This window comes from Vombatus ursinus, unplaced genomic scaffold (genome assembly GCF_900497805.2).
Source record: "Vombatus ursinus unplaced genomic scaffold, bare-nosed wombat genome assembly UNPS02007612.1, whole genome shotgun sequence".
Lineage (NCBI taxonomy): Eukaryota > Metazoa > Chordata > Mammalia > Diprotodontia > Vombatidae > Vombatus > Vombatus ursinus.
The window spans coordinates 11006905-11026245 of NW_020947390.1; the positions used below are offsets into that span (position 1 = coordinate 11006905).

General features: G+C 38.6%; 1 protein-coding gene across 4 annotated transcripts in view; it reads right to left on the reverse strand.

Moving 5' to 3' along the window:
- The window catches only part of EXPH5 (exophilin 5), a 95228-nt gene that overhangs the window by 38860 nt on the left and 37027 nt on the right, over window positions 1-19341 (reverse strand). The window contains exons 1-3 of one of the 4 annotated variants that reach the window (XM_027849578.1): window positions 10243-10264; window positions 6115-6269; window positions 3057-3219 (exon numbers count right to left, since the gene is read on the reverse strand). In XM_027849578.1, the coding sequence (XP_027705379.1) occupies window positions 3057-3219; window positions 6115-6160 (209 nt within the window). In that variant the 5' untranslated portion in view covers window positions 6161-6269; window positions 10243-10264. Of the gene's footprint in view, window positions 1-1550; window positions 1568-1766; window positions 1835-3056; window positions 3220-6114; window positions 6270-10242; window positions 10265-19341 lie in introns of those variants that run through there. The other 3 variants (XM_027849577.1, XM_027849581.1, XM_027849579.1) reach the window with 3 other exon arrangements.

The window sequence follows — 19341 nt, forward strand, 5'->3', positions numbered from 1 at the left end:
ACAAATATTGGAACATCAAAGTCACGGACAGTCGTGCTGGAGACAACTTCTGTAGCCCAGGAAAAGTGATAAGAAGAGCTCCTGGATGTAATGAGTCAACAGTATCTGGAAAGGTGATACTTTTAACCAACTCTTCAAGTTAACAAACAGTTGTAGAAGAAAGGAAGAAACAAAAGACATTTTTCTGCTCGTTTAGTTCAGGGTGGGCAGAATAGTTTCTTTGGTTTTGGGGAATTTGTGCTTTTTTTCTTCCAAGATATTTTACCAAAAAAGCCTCTGCCCTACTTTGTTCGTTAATTTCTCAGGAGTCTGGCAAGTAATAATGTGGCATATTTTCCTCTGCTTCAGCAAGTATAAACCTGACTGCTGCCTTGTTCAGAGTGACTGTTTTCCTGAGTGCTTTGTCAATTCTTTCCAATGTGCTGGGAGGCAGGGAAGACCTTCTCTACAGGATTTTATAGTTTGGAGGTTGAGATTAATGATCAGAATGACTAATAAAAGGCAGGTGTAGTTCAAGTTTTGAGTGACCCACAGGGCCAGTGATGCACAGTTCACATTATCCAATGTGGCATAAAAAAATGGAGAGAGGAAGCACTTTCAAGATTTATATCCATTTAAGCCATAGTCATATATTTAAAAAAACATAAGGCAAATATGTGGGAGTGGTCATGAATTGCTCATCTGTGTCTTAGCACGTGAGCTTTAAGGGACTGGAAGCATGGCTTCCTTAAGTATGAGTCCAGTGCATTATTAAAATCAACAAATATCTATTAATGATGAGTCAATTCAACAAACATTCATCAAGTACCTACTGTGTGCAAACTACTGGTCTAAGAACTAGATCAAGCAAACATTCCTACTGATCTTTTGGAAATGAAATGCATTATAAAGAAGACAATTTTTTATGATCAAAATTTAAAGTTTAAAAAATATATATTTAAATGACTCCATTTGACCAGGTTTTTTCTAGCTAACAATTAATGATATATATTTTTTTCTTTTTATGCATGCATAGTTATGTACACTGATGAAATCACAACTCTGGTTGAAAAATGCAGACTATTTTTCATTGAGTGAAGTTACACAGAGCTAAATGTCCATACAGCTCATGTGAAAGGTAGCTGCCAGACTAGAAAGTTACAAGTCTTTTTTACACCCCGTCCATAACACATGGATTGCAGATAATAAGAGATAAAGAGATTTTTAAACTTTTCTGGTTGACATTTTCTGAAACAATCTGAAAACACTTGTACCAATCACTGTGATGAGCTACAAGTTTCCCTCAAACTTGACCCCAGTTTTCCTCATCTTGGATTATTCTATTTTCTGTAACAGTAACCAATAAGAATCATCTAAAATCCAGTCACATGCAAAAAGCCTAACCTGTATCACATATAAAAACATCCTTTTTCTCTCTAAAAGAAACATTTCTTTTTTTTTTCTAAGAAACATTTTTTTCAAGTAATTCTGATCCAGTCTCAAGTGCCTGAACATGAAAATAATTATAAACCCCTCGAACATTTTGGTTAGAAAAAATTACTCTTACCTACCAAAAAAAGATTCCAGCACAAGTTGTCAGTCAGCCTGGTAAGGATATCGCAAAACAAAACAAAAAACCACCCTACTTTTTTTTTTTCCTCCCAAATCTGAAAAATCTTTTCAGAAAACAAAACAGCCCTCAGATGGCAGCTGGGAGCTGCAAGGCTTCCAGTCACGGAACTGAGGAAAAAGAAAGTTTTGCGGTCAATGCTCTTGAGCCTCATTACCTGACTTGGGTCGTGGCGGCCACTGCCTCTCGTCTCCCTAGGCAGCTAGTACTGCCTCTCCAGCACCTTTACTGACTGCAGGCAGAGCTTGTTTCTAATAGTTTGTCTTCATAGGGAACAAAATCACACGCCAAGCCAACACCTTAAAAGGGTGGGAAGCTTTTTTTTTTTTAAACCAGGAAGAGACGTGACTAAAATATTTAGCAGTCAGCTCAACTGAAAGTAACCATAGACTTGCTTCTTGTATAAAAAAATAAATTTGACAGCACAGTGAGTAAAGGTGGACTGATCCAGTCTAGAAGAGTCAAAGAGTTTGACCTTGCTGCTGTGAACACTGGCTCCCCATCCTCCCAATCTTTGAACTCTGTTCTGGGGAAGCTTTAGGATGGGGCCTTTCGCTGTTTCTGCACAGATTTAGCAATCACCCAGAAGCCCTAGAAAGGCCTAGCAAGGTTGAATCCCGTGACTGAGCCAAGCAGCCTGTGGGATTCAACGTTGCTCTCCAGAGTCCATCTCACATTTGTTATTTACTTCCATTCAGTCTTTCAAAGGTTTTACCTCTTTAACCCCTAAGTACTTCCTCATTCCATACTAAGAATACCAAGTAGCTCTGTATTGCTAGGGAACCAATTTAATCCTTTGAAATGAGAAGAGACTATATAATAAAGACTTTCCTAATGGTTAGTTTTTGATTTCTCAAATACATCAGGGTCCCAAGAACTAGGACCCAAAGTACCAAGGTGGGAACTTCATTTCAGATAAGCCATGCTTCACAGAGCCCCATTTGGGCTACAAGAGCCCCAGGTACAGGTCTGGAACATAATCTATCTTCACATATTGTCTCCTCTTAGATTTCCTGGCTTCCTATAATCAATGAATCAATCAATCAATAAGTCACTTAAAAGAATGAAGTGCCTCTATAAGGCTCCAGCCTTTTCTGAAAGCTTTTTTTTCAGAAGCTTTTTCTGATACTCTCGATGTTAGTGCTTTCTTCTCTTCAAATTCTCTTGAAACTATTTATCTCTGCATATGTTGTATCCACGCCATCCCCATCCCCCTATACAATGTAAGCTTCTTGAGGGCAGGGAACATTTAATTTTTTTGTCTTTGAATCTTCAGCGTCCAGCATAATACATTGCTTGTAGTAAGCCATTAACAAATTTTTGTTAAATTGTAGTCCTATTGATTTCTAATCTTATCAAAGCCAATATATGAATGAGAAATATGATACCTGCTTCTTAGATAATATGCTTGCTAATGGAATGTACATGTGATCTGTGGTTACCTTACCCTTGTTGTGTTGGGGCCTGAGGCTTTACAATCTCCTTCCTTGATTTTCCAAAAGAGAATAGTGAAGCTAGAGATGACCTGAAGCCCAGTTGGCGAGGAGTAGATGAGAGATTATTTTGATGTGGAAGATCTGGGGATCTTGACATGGGTGAATGCATTGAATCTAGAAACAAACAACAGCATTGCAAGTGGTGAATGATTCTTTAAAATATGGTCATGTATACATGCTGAACTTCAATGGTCCATAGTTTTATAGGTAGGAACACTCACCCTCCACCAATGCAGATTTCAACCCCTGAAGACTTTAATCAATCCATTAACAATTATTAACCATTTACTATGTGCCAGGCACTGTGTTAAGGGATAGGAATATAAAGAAATGCAAAACACAGTCCCTGACCTCAAGGAGCTTGCAGTCTAATGGGGAAGACAGCATGTAAGTGAATAGGTTACATCCAAGACACAGAGTACATGAACCATAACCTTAGAAGGGAAGGCTCTTGCAGCTGTGAACCAACAAGGCCTCCTGCAGAAGGTGATATTTGAACTGAATCTTGCAGGAAATGAGGGAAACTAAGAAGTGGACAAGAGCTGCTGTGGCCACAAAATCCATTACTCTGAGGACATCCTAGTGCTAAACCTCTATGAATTTAACTAGACTGGTCATGTGTGGATAGGTGTAGAGTCCATCTATCTCTATACTCTATAGACTATAGAGGGCCTATACTCTAGGTCTTTCTAGTTTGATTGGACTTTCCAGAACTTATGCTCCATTAGTATAACCTTTGAGTGCCCAGTGCTGTCCCTTATGGCTTTCGAGTAGAATTTTACTGTGGGCAAATGCTAAACACCTCATAGAAAAGAGACTCCTTCCCACATTTTCTTTTCCATTCCTTCCCTTGCCTTAGCCTCATAGAGTCTAATAATTGACATGGAGCATATATTCAAGAGAGGCCACAGGAGCTGGGAGGCAACCAGGCACTGACCTTTACAGAGCTGGGTAGCCAATGATTCTGTAGGGAGGGAAGATCATGACAAAATAGAGATGAGCCTCTCAATACACCCTTATTTATTCATGGTTAATTGGATGGATGGGAACATTCATACAAAAAGAACCATGGAATCATAGGCCGCATGATTACCTACTAGAAATATTGTAGAAAGGATTTGTAGTAAAGGGTTGGTTGGGCCTAGATCACCTCGGTGGTCACTTCCAAACACAAAATTCTATGAATTTCACTCTCTTCATAACAGGCAAGGGTCATTTCTCAATCTTGTCTACCCATACACAACAAAAAAAGGCAGGTAGAGGGTGGAACCCATCCATGTCTCATGAGGCTACTTTACTATTTGCTTTTAGAAAATTTTATTTTAGGAGCAACAAGGTGGTGCAGTGGGTAGAGCAGGGGCCCTGGAATCAGGAGGACCTGAGTTCAAATGTGTCCTCAGATACTTGACACATATGAGCTGTGTGACCCTGGGCAAGTCACTTAACCCCATTGCAAAAAAAAAAAAGAAGAAGAAGAAAATTTTATTTTAGTGGTTCAGTAGAATAGCAAAGGGTATCATACAAAATGAAGATTTTTAAAAATGTAGTTTAAAACATAATCAACTTTTCATATAAAAAAGGAAATGCAAATAACCTCTAAATTATCTGCTTTACTCTCTCCCCTTACTTCTCAACTCTTAGCAATATGGCTTCTGATGTCACCACTGGACTGAAACTGTTTTCTCTAAAGTTGTCCGCAATCTCTTAACTGGTTCATCTCTCCATATCCCTCATCTTTGTTAACCTTTCTTCCCAGTTTGACACTGTTGGCCACTCTCTCTTCTTAGATAGTCTCACTTCTCTGGGTTTTCATGACTCTACTGTCTTCTAATTCTCCTTCTACTTGTCTAACTAGTTCATGCCTTTTAATTCTGGGTATACTCTTGGGCTCCTGGGCTCTGTCTTGGGCCCTGGCCTCCTATCTATCTTATCTAATCTCTTTTGAGTTTAATGATCATCTCCATGAAGATAATGCTTTGATCTATGTATTCAATCGTAGTCTCTTTCCTGAGCTTCAGTCATGTGTCACCAGCTACTTACTAGATATTAAAAACTAGATATTCTATAAAAATCTCTCAATGTGCCCAAAATAGAAATAAATGACATCTGTGGGTTAGGTTAATATATGGAAATATTTATACAAAATCACTTTAACTGGAAAAAGATCACTATGATATGGACTTAATCTTAAAACAACAGTATATATACTACATACACTGAGATATTTACCCACGTAGGAGCTGCAGATGTTGCAAAAATAAAAAATAATGAATTTTTATAATATTAATAATATAAAATTATTCCTAGGATATTGATATTAATGATTGACTGGAATCTCGAATTAGCATTGGACCCCAATCAAAGCACAAGGTTACTGAACTTGGTGGTGAACAGTGTTCACCTGAAGATGGTGAGCTCCAATGACACTCTTACTGAGAGGCTCCGGCAAACCTGACTTCAAATTTGCTAATCCCTTTTTAGAATTTGTGGTTCTATAAGCTTTTGTTAAAAAGGAACTGAAACTTTTTTTTTATCTTTTGGTAAAACTGGAGTTATATAGAGGCATTATTAACAGGATTGAAGCAGCGTGGCGTAGTAGATAGAGGTCCAGCTTTGTAGTTAGGAAGATTCTAGATTCAAGTCCTGTCTATTACACATGTCAGCTATATGATCATGGGCAAATTGCTTAACCTCTTTGAGGCTCAGTTTCTTCATTTATAAAATGCAAGCATTAGACTGTTTGGCTTCTAAGGTCCCTTCCAACTCTAAATCTATGATTCTGTGTGGTCTTATGTGGTCCTATATGGTCCTAGTGACCAATCTGCTTCAGTGGAGGAAATTTCCATATTAGAGGAGAGAGTTTCCACTTTGGGAATTCCCTGTAACCAATGAAATCATAGGTCTGGACCACCCTCCTCAGATTCTCTTTTCCTCCTTCCAAAAAACAATAAAACAAAACAAAACCCATCGAGCTATGAAATGAGGCAACACATATACCTAACATCTCACCATTTTTTGTCTTCCTTAGCCTGTACGTGAGTGGTTGTTTCAACATCTGGTTGACATCGGTGTCATTGAGAAACTTTTTTCTCTGGATTTCTTCAAACCACTCACCAGTTACTCCATGGAGCCATCTAATATCTCTCTTTGTCTTCTGGAGTTTGCTGAAATGAAATAGAAGTGTATATGCATTTTAAGCAGTTTATACCCTGGCATCATCTGCCTCTAGAAAGTCACGTCCTGTGCAGTAAGTACATGCCTCTGTGCTGGGGGTAAAGTTTATTGAATATATCCATGATGTCAGTAGTGTCTGTTACAACATCAGCCCCATACTGATTATACTGTTTACCACTCACTGTGTAGAGATTTCCACAGTGCTTTTGCTATTATCCTAATACATACAACTGAAAGCCTGTTGGCTTTTCCAACAATCAAAATGAATATTAAGGAAATGAGGACAGTCTTGATTGAGCAATGGGCTAACACCTGATTTAGTAGTGACATTAAAGGGCAGACTCCCAGAAACTGGAAAATTCTAGTTCCAACTTGTCCCAGAAAAAGCAAACATAATGGTAGCCATGAAAATAGGAGAGGTTATGCAAATACTCCAGGTGAGCTTTATGCTCAGGTGAAGTTAATACGATTTAGAATAGAATGGACCTTAGACCTGATCTAGTCCAACCTCATCCCCTTACAGATGAAGAGACTGAGGCCATAAGAAATTAAGTGATTTACCCAAGATTACACAGATTATTACTATTTCTATTATTGTTTTTGTTCAGTTGTTTTCAGTTGTATCTGACTCTTCATTACCCCATTTGGGGTTTTCTTGGCAAAGATACTTGAGTGGTTTGTCATTTCCTTCTCCAGCTCATTTTACAGATGAGAAAACTGAGGCCAACAGGGTTAAGTGACTTGCTCAGGGTCACACAACCAGTAAGTGTCTGAGGTCAGGTCTAAACTCAAGAAAATGAATCTTCCTGACTCCAGGCCTGGCACTGTATCCACTGTGCCACTTAGCTGCCCATTACTATTACGATTATTATTAGTATAGCCAGGATTTGAACCCAAGCCTAAGTATATACCAGGCATATCAAACCACCACCACCATAGTGACCACTGTCTTCCCTCAGACTCTAATGAAAACAGCCCAGGATCCTGACCCCCAAAATCTCACAAATTGCCATACTTCCAGCCTAGGGCCCTCAGCTGTCACCCTGTGAAGACCTCTGTGGATATATAGCCTGGCAACTGCTCTTGCATGTGCTATCAGCTACATCTGCTGAAGACCCAGAAAAGAAAGTTCTTACCATCCAAGTCCTTGTCATTGCCAAACAGTTCAACATAAGAAAATGATATGATTTTTTCGGAAGAAATGACAGTAACAAAGACAAATCCCCATCTGCTTTACCTCTTCAACCCTGTGGGCCATAGGACCTTTCCATAGTCTATTTGGACTTGCAGCTAAAACCTTCCATGTGCATTATCTTTCCTGTTATATGGGAAGCTCCCTGAGAGCAGGGGCTGCCTTACTTTTCCTTCCGTATCCCCAGTGCAAAGGGCTTTGCACACAGCAAGTGCTAAATAAATGCTTTGTTCCCTCCTTCAGATCGTGTGATTTCAAAGCCTGTGTTTTTTCCACAATAACATTGTATCAGTTGTGTGATTTGAGGCAGCATTGGTATGTGGAAGAAGGCCTGCAAGAGGATGAGGTTTCTGATGATGAGCCTTGGTTCTCATTGCTCATCAGAACCCTCTGCCCTGGGACCCTCTGATTGGCTGGGTGGTGTAAAGAGCTCCTTCCCAAAACCTCCATGTAAGGATGGTGCCCAGGCCAACCACTTCTTCTTTTCACTTCTCACCCAGTGCTCTCCTTTGGACTTCTTTGTCAAGCCCTCACACTGGCTGCTTTCCCTTCCTCTTTTCAGCTTCTTCCCTTTATGTGTTGTCTTCTCCCATTAGATTATAAGCTCCTTGAGGACAGGGACTGTCTTTCTTTTTCATATTTGTATCCCCACCACTAGCACAGTGCCTAGAACATAATAAATGCTTAATAAATATTTATTAATTGACTAGTATTATTCACTGAGAGGTTAGTGACTTTTCCAGGGTCACATAGCAAGTTTTTGTCTGAGGTTGAATATCTAAATATCAGTTATTTTTATGATTATTCCAGCTCTAAATTTCCAGTCCTGGTCCTAGATTGCTTAGAGGTCCCTTGGTCAAAACTCTCACTCAGGTGCTGCAGTGTCTAAAATTCCATCCCTGAAGATTCACTACTTAGGCTTAAATATTGTTGTTTCCAATGACCAGTCCTCTTTGAAAATAACTTACTGTCTGACATTTTGAGAAGAGTTCAAACATATATTAAATACCTGACTTAGTATGACATATGTAGTTTAACAGAGTGATCTCCTTCCTGACAAGAGGGATCTGGGGTAGCCTGAGTATATGATATAGAGGATAGGTCCTTGCAGGATCACAGGACAAGGGGGCAGAAAGGAGTGTTGGGGGAGCATGAAAAACCAATTGTGTCTACCGTGAATCCAGTGCTGCAAGTGCTCATTATAAAACAAACACGCTGGATTTGTCATGTGGTTGTTTGGGAGAAGCCAATCTGGTGATTAAGCAGCCATTTAGCCTTATTTTTAAGTGTTTTATGTTCCTACAAGGTGGGGTGAGGATGGGAATGTTATCAGAGATGAGTGGCATGGGCATAGGGTGGGTATGTAAGGTTTCTGTTTCCAACCATGATATTGAACCAATCAAGCCACACAGCATAAAGTCATTGGGCAAGGAACCAGAGGTCATCTAGTCTAAACTTGCCAATCCTGTATGGCAGTTTGAAAAAAAAAAAAAGGTTGCAAATAGTCTATTTTGCCTACAAAATATGCTTGACCCTGCTCACATTTACCAGTGCCTCTACCCAACTGACGCCTATCTATCTCACTCCTTGACTACTTCTCATAACAATCAGTCATAAGCATTTATTGAATGCTTACTATGTACAAAACACTTCGATGAGTAACAGAAGGTACAAAAAAAAAACAAAAATAATCCCTGCTCTCAAGGGATTTTCATTGTAATGGAGAGACAAAATGTGTATATATGTATGTACATATGCATCCACATTTGTATGCCCATGTGTACATATATGTATATATGTGTGTGTACATATATGTGTGTATGTTGAAAGAAACAAAGTCAGAGAGAGAGAGTAGATCCAAGCTAATTTTAGAGAAAGGCTTCCATGTGGAAGGTGGGAAGGAAGTCATGGGATCCTAAGAGGCAGAGGTAAGAAGGGAGAGCATTCCAGGTATGGGGGATGGCCAGTGAAAAGCATGGAAGTGGAAGACGGGTGAAGTGTCTTTTATGATGAATGGCTAGTAGGCTAATATGTCTGGACCATAGAGTGTATGGAGGAGAGGAATAGTTAATAAGTCAAGTATAACTGGAAGGGGTCAGGTTGTAAATGCCGGAGCTTTAAATATCAAACTGAGGAATTTATATTTGATAGTAGAGGCAAAAATAGGTTTCAAGCTAAAGGACTACAAACATCTGCTTTTAGCCAATAGAGGTAATTCCTTGATTCCTTTTTTTTTTTTTTGGAGGCAATTGGGGTTAAGTGACTTGCCCAGGGTCACACAGCTAGTAAGTGTCAAGTGTCTGGTCTGAGACTGGATTTAAACTCAGGTCCTCCTGACTCCAGGGCCCGTACTCTATCCATTGTACCACCTACCTGCCCCGATAGAGGTAATTCCTAAGTTACAAATGTAACAATATGTAACTAATAATAGATGAAATTTTCATAGGACTTTAAAATATGCAAAGTGTTTTACATATTTTGTCTTTTTTGAGCCTCACAACAATCTTGTGATAATATGTATTATCCCCATTTTACAGATGAAATAGTTTCAGAAGGGTTAAGCGATTTTGCCCAGGGTCACACAGCGTCAGGTTGGATTCAACTCTTCACACTGCCTCCAAACCTCCTTGCTCATTCTAGAGGACAGCAACGTTGGTAACTGTCTCACATAAGGTCTCTTCCCTATCATCTTTCTCTGCTGTCAGGGGAATTGTGGATAACACAACGTACAAGCCCTTTTTCCTTTTTAAAAAAACAAAACAAAACATTACCTTTCTTCCACTCCCAGACACATCCCATTTAACACCTTCTTTATTTCTTCCAATTCTTGTTCAACTCTCTTTGGGAAAATCTCTCCCTCCCTCTTCCTCTCTCTCTCCCATGTGTGTTTTATTCTATCTGTGTTTCAAAAAAAAAAAAATAGCCTTAATCATGGCTAAGTGGAAGAATGAATTTATTTCTTAAAGTAAGAAAAACACTTGTTAGAGATACACCATTCTCAAGAGGAGAATTCATAAGTAAAATTAAATGATAATCAGCCTCTAAAGTCCTTGAAAGTGCCTAGAACTTCCTTTCATAATCAGAATCACAAAAGCCTCCTCCTTCCATCCTCATCCACCGACTTTTCTTTGTGAACCAGTATTTAAGATAGTTTTTATATAAATACTCTTATTTCATTATATTGTTTTAATATTTTGCTTAATTTCTAGCATGAATTAGTATTGTTTTCTACTATTTTTCACTGCAGACATCCAGTATTTCTATGACATTGTGGGTTAAATGAATGCAGAAATACTGTGCCAAGCACGATGCAAATGTAAAAGCAAGACCAGTACCTGTGCTCAGGTGCTTACATTCCAAAAGGGGGAGACAACACCTATTGGGTTCATTGGGAAATCTACATTTACAGCTGTAGAAATGTATTCTAAATTTAAACACCTAACGTACAAGCCAGCATTTGTAACACAGCCTCTTTGTGAGTTGGGGCCCAGTTTGGTATTTAATAAATATTTCTGTGGTGGCTGTTGTGGACTAGCCTTTTATGCCATGCTTTAGCATCAGTACTGGATGAAGAAGGCATTTACAACTTCTCTTACAAAAGCTAACTCAACAACCTGCTTCTATCATCCTAAAGTATGATCATAAAAGATGATGGAATGGGGATTTTGAGCTCCAGATTCATTAAAGAAAAAAATTAATAATAATAATAATGTGTGTAATTCCATGGGTGTAGGGAACTCCCGGTATGAAATCTTCTTCCACCTATGCAGAACAGCAACTCATTACCTGAGGCAATGAGAAATGACATGATTTGTGCAGTGTAAGATGGTTATAAAGTATCGGGGGCAAAATTTGAATCCAGCTCTTCCTGACTCCCAGTCAGGCTCTTGCCACTGCATCACAATGTTGCTTTTGGGTACTCTGGTTCAAGCCAGTTTCTAGGTCAAGTGATTATATCTGAGTCTCCATGACATATATTAGAAAGTTACTATTTAACTTTGAGATAGGATCATTGAGAGAATTCACGGGAAAGAAATATAATAAGCCAAGAGGATAGCCCAAGAGAGCAAATTCAAATCAATTCAGCAATTCGATTTAATTTCAGCCCTTAGCACACATAAAACAAAGCAAAAACTATGAACTCATTGTTGAAAGGAATTCTCAGTGTTGAAACTCCCATCATCAATGAAGATCAACACTTGCTCTGCAACTTATAGTCTTACAGAGTGGTGTGGGGATGCTGAAAAATTGAGTCCCCTAGGCATCTCAAATTCAACATATCCAAGACAACACTCATCTTTCTCCCAAAGTACAGTTCTCTTCTGGACTTTCCTATTCCTATCTCTCACCAGTTATCCAGGTTCTCATCCTCAGTACTATCTTTGTTCTTTTTTTTTTTTTTTTTTGATGAGGCAGTTGAGGTTAAGTGACTTGCCCAGAGTCACACAGCTAGTGAGTGTTATGTGTCTGAGGCCGGATTTAAACTCACGTCCTCCTGACTCCAGGGCCGGTACTCTATCCACTGTACCACCTAGCTGCCTTTGATTCCTCACTCTTAACTACTCCACATATACAATTATCTGCCAACTCTATTTCCACAATGTCTCTGATATATGTGTTCCTTCCTCTACTTGTGCAACTGCCATCTTAGGTCAATACCTCATCACATCTCATTGCAATAATAGCCTCTCATTTGGTCTCTGTACCTTAAGCCTCTCTTCTTAAGCCATCCCATTCTCCATAGAGCAACCAAAGAGCCTTCCCTAAAACATAAGTCCAATTCTGTCACCTCCCTCCACCCACATCAATAAAGTCCAATGGTTCCCTACTGCCTCTAGGATCAAATATAAACTCCTGGGTTTGGCTTTTAAAGTTCTTTACAACCTGGCCCCTTCCTACTTTTCCAGTCTTTTTACAAATTACTCCCCTCCACATACCCTTCAATCCAATCATCCATCTCCATGCCTTAGCACTGGCTGTACCCCATGCTTGGAAAACACTCCTTCCTCCCTTCTTTCTCTTGAATCCCTGGTTTCCATGAAGACTCAGCTCAAGCATCACCTTTAAATGAAGTCTTTCCTGACCTTTCTCCAAGCCACCAGCGTGCTTCCTCCTCAAACTACCCTGTATTTATTGTGTGTGTGTCTATACTTACATATGAGCATATCTTCCCTGTGTGTATACTTATATATGGGTATTATTTTCCCTGTTAGAATGTAAACTACTCGAATGTAGGTACATCTGCTTTTTATCCACAGTGCTTGGCATAATACCTATCATATAGTTCTAGGGAATGGACCAGTGATTTGATTGGTATAGAGAACTCCTAGGATAAGTAACTCCCTTTGCCAATGCAGTCCGGGAAACTTCTAGCCTTAGACAGTTGGTTACCTTAGAGTTTAGTGGCTTACCCAGGGTCACACAAGCCAGATGTACCAATGGTGATATTTGAACCCAGAACCTCCTAGCTTCCAGGACAGCTATCTTTTTATTATGCCATACTACCTTAATAAATGCTAATGGATTAATTGATTGAAGTGACTTGTCCAGGGTTACATAGTCTATAAGTGTTAGAAATGAGATGCGAATCAATGTCCCATTCCCTCTGACCTGGCACATAGTAAGTACTTAATATAAATGCTTGATTCAGTGAGCATTTATCACACACTTACTATGAGCTAGGCAAGATTACATAGTAGATAGAGACCTATATTGGGGTAGACTGCATCTTCCATGCAAAAGGGGACTTTCATTCAAGAAATTTTATTTATAGGATCCAGTGAAGTCAGGTAGTTTTGAAGAGATGAGTTTCTCTCTGTAATTGAGGGATATAATTGTAGCCCAGAAAGAAAGAATTTTGTTTTCCCTAGTGAAAAGGGTAGCAAAGGGAAATAGTTTTGGGCTTTGACACTCCAAGATTACCTTATACTTTAAAAAAAATACGCTTTCGACTTCCAACAGTTGACTGGGCTTGTTGACTTAAAAGAATGCATTGACTGTACAAATCAGTCATTTTCTTTCCCTAGTCTAAAACTACCTTAAAACATCACAGTAGCTAAATCATTAACTCCAGGTAGAATTAGAACTGTGAATATAAAATAGGGATGCAGTGATGTGTGCTGTGTCTCACTTAGATTGTAAAATGTGATGAATGTTGACTTAGCTCACACAATAAAATAAAAGCTAGGTGGCACAATGGATAGAGTGCCAGACCTGGAGTCAGGAAGACTCATCTTCCTGAGTTTTCAAATCTGGCCTTGGACACTTACTAGCTGTGGGACCCTGGGCAAGTCATTTCACTCTATTTGCCTCAGTTTCCCCATCTGTAAAATGAACTGGAGAAGGAAATGACAAACCAGTATTTTTGCCAAGAAAATCCCAAATGGGGTACAAAGAGTAGGATACAACTGAAAACAACTCAACAACAACAGTAGCAGGTAAAGGGAATAGAAATTAAGAGGAATCTATAGATTCTACATAAAAGTAGCTTTTTAGAAAGGAGCAGGGTGCCAGTGTGGTTGCCCATACCTGCAATGGGGGGGAGTTTGAGATCTGGTGTGTCTCAGATTAAGGAGTTTTGAGTTGTAGTAGGCAATACTAACAGGGTGCTCATACCAGCTTCTGATATGGTACATTACTCTGATGATCCCCTGGGAATGGGGGCCACGTTGAAAAATGGAGCAGGTCAAGACTTCTATGCCAATTAGAGTGGGACTGGGTCTCTGACTAGTCCCTGCGCTTCCAACTTGAGAGAGAGAGAAAGAGAAACAGATAGAGTGACAGAGAGAGAGGTGGGGGAGAGGAAAGAAAGGGCAAGGGAAGGAAAGGGAGGAGAGGAGATATTGGGAAAGAGGAAGAAAGGGAGAAAGGAAGGAAGGAAAGAAAGAAAGGAAGAAAAGAATGGAAGAAAGAAAGAAGAAAGGAAGGAAAGAAAGAAAGAAGTATGGGAAAGAATAATTCTGTATTTGAATGTGAGAGATCTACCATGCAAATTTCATTTGATACATAAACTCTGACAGGAAATTGCTAACTAGAAAAGGCAGTAGGGAGACCTTTCATAGAACATAAGATTATGGATCTAAAAAAGCTGAAAGGGACCTGAAAGATCATTTTGTCCATTCCCTCATTTTACAAATGAAGAAACCAAGTCCCAAGGAGGTTAAAGTGATTTGCTCAAGATGTCAAGCAGGATATTTTCTAGTACTATTATGCCATAATGGTGCTAACAAAGAGTTGCTCTAAAAGTCTTCTGCAGGCATGCCCCCATCTAATGTTGCTCTAGCTAATATTGTTTTGCAATGATACCATTAATATATTATGATTAAACACCATAAGGTTATGCTACCTCACCCTAACAGAATTTGACTAAAGGCACAGCTTATACAGCAAAAGCCTGAGCTAGCTTTTGAGACCCGGTGAACTGAGGTGAGCAGTTTACTGTTATGTTGCTTATTGCTTGTGCACAAATATTGTTATTGTAGAGCTAGCTGCGCTGTGGAATGCTATTTCACTTCATGAGTTTTTTCTGGAATCAGTTAGCAATGTTAGGCAAAGTGTGCCTGAACTGAATCTCATTCTGATATTGATTCATTTAACTTGGGTTAGAGAACTTTTTAAGTATGCTAGGCATTCACTTTCCAGTCAAGGTCACCTGTAATAGAAAAACTACATTTGTTATGTACTTTTCATTCAACTGCTACTTAATGCAAATAATATGAAACCATCTATATCATTTTTGGGAGCCTTTGCAACCTGTTATAAAAATGGCTTGTATTTATGTCATATTACTCTCTGGATTGCCTTTGGGACATTACATGGTTCTTTTAATGACTTCAATTTTTTTCTGCCTGAAACAAAGGCTAATCATTTAAATACCAAAGTTCCTCTTGTAATGTCATATGGCTACATTTGACAATACAGAAGTTAGGCCTAAACTAAAGGTCAACAGAGAAGAGTATGGTGGGTATGACTAGGCTGCAACAATTATAAATGAGTAATTGTATATTAGGAATAGCTAAAGGACATTATCAAAGAAATATTTAACCAGAAAAGAAGATAGATTGACACATAGCAAGAGCCAAGGATAACTGATGGAGAATCTGCACACTCTGACTGACCACAAAGCTACATCAATTGGTCTAGAGGCCACTAGGAGGTATCCTCAAGGGAAGTGTAGTCAGCCCTAGAACCAGCCCCACTGAAGGACAATCAAATCCTGGAGACAACTCTGTCACCTTTCAAGGAAAAACTAGTCTAACCCATGTGGTAGAGTGAGGGGGAATCCTGGTAGATAGTGGTCCTATCATAAATTGCCATTTATATAGCATTTAAGGTTTCCAAAGTGCTTTACATATATTATCTCATTTGACCTCCACAACAAGGCTGTGATATAGGCAACATAAGTATTATTACTCTGTTTTACTGATGGGTATATTGAGACTCAGGTTGTGACTTATCCCTTGTTTTATAGCTAATAAATATTGGCGCAAACTCAGGTCTTTTGGCTCCAAATCCAATGTCCCCTCCATTAAACCACACTGATTTTGTACATGTTTACTAGCATGTGCTGTGCCAAGGTGATATATATTTTTTTAATTCATAAGGGTATTTTTGTTTTAATTATGCAAAATGAATGGAAAAAATTAAGTCTTAGGTTCATTTAAAAATTTATTGCTATGTTTTGTTTTTACATTATCTATATTTCCTAATGTATTCCTTCTACATTGCTTTGTAAGAAAGACTAAAGAAGGGAAAATACAGTTCAGAAAAACTAGCCAGAATATCAAAAAAGTCAGATATTATATGCAGTGTTTCATACCCATTACTCCTTCCCCCAGACATACACCTTTACAAAAAAGTAGAAGGTTCCTTCCCACATCTCTTCTTTTTAGTTCAAGCTTTGTCATTTTAATTTTACAGTATTCAGTTTTGATTGTTTTGCTGCTGTTCTTTCCATTTACATTGCTGAAGTCCTTGAGTATATCGTTTTCCTGATTCTACTTACTTTACTTTGAATCAGTTCATCTAACTTTTTCCAAGCTTCTCTGTATTGTTTCTTATAGCACAGGCATTATTCCATTATATTCAGGTATGATAATTTGTTTAGCCATTCCCCAGTCTATGGGCATCTACTTTGTTTCCAATTCTTCTTTTACAAAAAAGTTCAGATGCCTTTTTTTTAGGATCCTTATTAAAGCTCTTAAGTACAGTCTTTGCATCAAAGGAATAGAAAGAAATCAACCAGAATTGAAATCAGATTTCAGTAGTCAGGCTAAACACACTATCTAAAACATTTGACCTTCCCACCCTCCCCAGAAGATTTGACTAAATATGGCCACTGCTGTCCATAGAGGAAAGAAACTTGGGCGATACTATTCAAAAGTAACTCACTTCTTAGTTGTTTTTTTAAATAAAATTGATGCAGTGACCACAGCTATATCTGGTGAAGTGCTAGGTTGCTGTCATCTAACCTAACCTGCATTATCATTTTGTAAAACTTTGGTTAAGTTTGGAGCATGAAAAGTAATAGCCTTTTGTAGTCAGTATGCTAATTTTCCAAAATTTACCTAAAACAATTAGTTTTTTGTATGTTGTGGTCATAAATGAATACAATAAAACTTAGTTTCCCTTGACCAGAATTGATTTCTCCCTCCTCTGAACAACCCAGTCCTCCATGCTTCTCTTACTGCACTTGCATGTTCTACCTTAAATTCGAGAATATTATGAGCTGGAAGTAATTTTAGAGATCATCAAGTCTAGTTTCCTCATTTTACAGTTGAAAGGAAAATGACTTGCTCATGGTTTTAATAATGACTTAAGTTGAAACTAGAACCCCAATTTCTAGACACCCAGTCTAGTACTTTTTCCTGTTGCCTGTTGGTCAACTTCCTGGCTGACTGTAGAAGTAGTATTCCAAAACTTTGATTCCCACCAATATTCTTATGGAAATGTCTTCTCTTATGCCATTAAAAGCATGTCATTGCAGTGCAAATATAATTAAGGAAAGGTTTTTTCATCAGGTATCTGTAAAAATTCTCATTTTAGGCGAGCATAAGTTCAGAATTACGGCTGCTATTCTCAATGCTTAATGAAGAAACTGCAAATATTTTCTCTTGATAGTCTCCATTTTACTAGTTATTTGTATCCAGTGCCACAATTGCTCTTACTGCCATTTTGTTTTTGCCTTTTAACCTTTCCTTCGAGATCCTTCCAACTTTCTCTTTAATCTTCTGCTTCCTAGATGATCTGTTTCTTTCCTTTTATTAACTTCCTCTCAGTTCTTGATGTTATCTCACTGTGCCCTTTCAGGATCAGTCCACCTCAAAACCAGGGCTTTATCTCTCCATTCAAGCGTCCTGATTCCTATTAATTCTCTACCCTTGGTGCCAAGCTTTGCTTCTTGCCAACTCTTCCAATGTCCTCCATTCCCTTCTAGCTGTATGAATTCAGTTTTCACTGCCTATACAAATGAATTTTTCAGCAATGTTGAACCTTTTAAAATGGATCAATAATTTAAATTATATAATAGTGAAGCAACATTAAAGTCTCCTTCCTTACTTTTTCCCACACCAAACAGCTATTTGCTTTCTATTGTTTGACAACCATTATACATAACAAGTTACAAATGGTAAGCATTAGGTGGGAATTTTTTTTTCCTGATCTGAGATTTCATTAATGTAAAAAACTCCCATTGAAGAATCATCTCTCTGCAACTTAAAGAGTCTGAAAAAGTAGACTAAGGGCACTGAGAAGTTAGTTAAGTGACTTGTCCAGGTTCACATAGCTAATATATGTGAGAACCCAGTTTTTCTATTTCCAAGGTCAGTGCTATTCACTACCTACACCTTGCTGCCTCAGGAGGGAATTAGATGCCTAAAATACAACTTTAAGAATTTAATGCCATGAGGAAGATTGAATTCATAAGTCAAATAAAGGACTTCCCAGAAAGTTGAAGGCAAAAATAAGACCTAACAACTAAGTGAATGGTCCCCCTTGGTTTTCCTGCTCTAGAAAGATGCCACTTCTAAGCACTAATCTTGTTTTCACCCTCATGCACTAGAGAAAGGAGATTCTAGAGTTAGGAATGCCTCTCCCCAGGACAGAGCATGAATGGAAAAGAATGGTTCTTTTCCTTTATTGACTGAGGACTCAATATCTCACTGTGCTGAGTTGCTCTGAAAAGATTGTTACTAGAGAAGAGCCACTACTGACATCATCAGAGGTCTCTTTGCTGAATTAGACTGTATTCAAAACTTTTGGTGGGGCAGGGATTAGTGGAAATTAGCACTGCATTGAAAATGTGTCCTTAAAAAAAAGTAATGAAGGCTATACCACAACGTGGGGCAAGAAGCTAGTTAACTTCAGAGAAATATTTTTAGGAGGCTGTGGAGCATCCTGAATAGGTTAGAATAAAGAAAAATTGTACCAATTCAAATGAATTAAAATAATGTGGTTCATTTAAATTCCTTGGGATCTTGAGACCTAAATTTCTTAGAGTGAGGTTAAAAATGTGCATCTTTAAAAGACTGCTGGGACCTTTCCTCTCCCTCCCTCCCTACCCAGTGGATTCTCACTCAATATTTTATAATAATAATAATAATAAAAGCTATGGCCCATGGGGAATAAAGCTGAGGGGACTCTTATTCCAGGTGGGTTTAACAAGATAACTCCTTCCAGTTGTGAAATTCTGAGATTTATCATTCTTTAATAAAGATAGTGAAAGATTTTAAGATCATACCATCCTCTTAGGGATAGTTGAAGGCAAAAGGGATGATCATCCTGGAAAAGAGAGGACTTGCAGGTGGGAGTGGGGGCAGGAAGGATACCTGTCTTCAACTGCAGGGAATTAGACTTCTTCTGCTTGGCCCCAG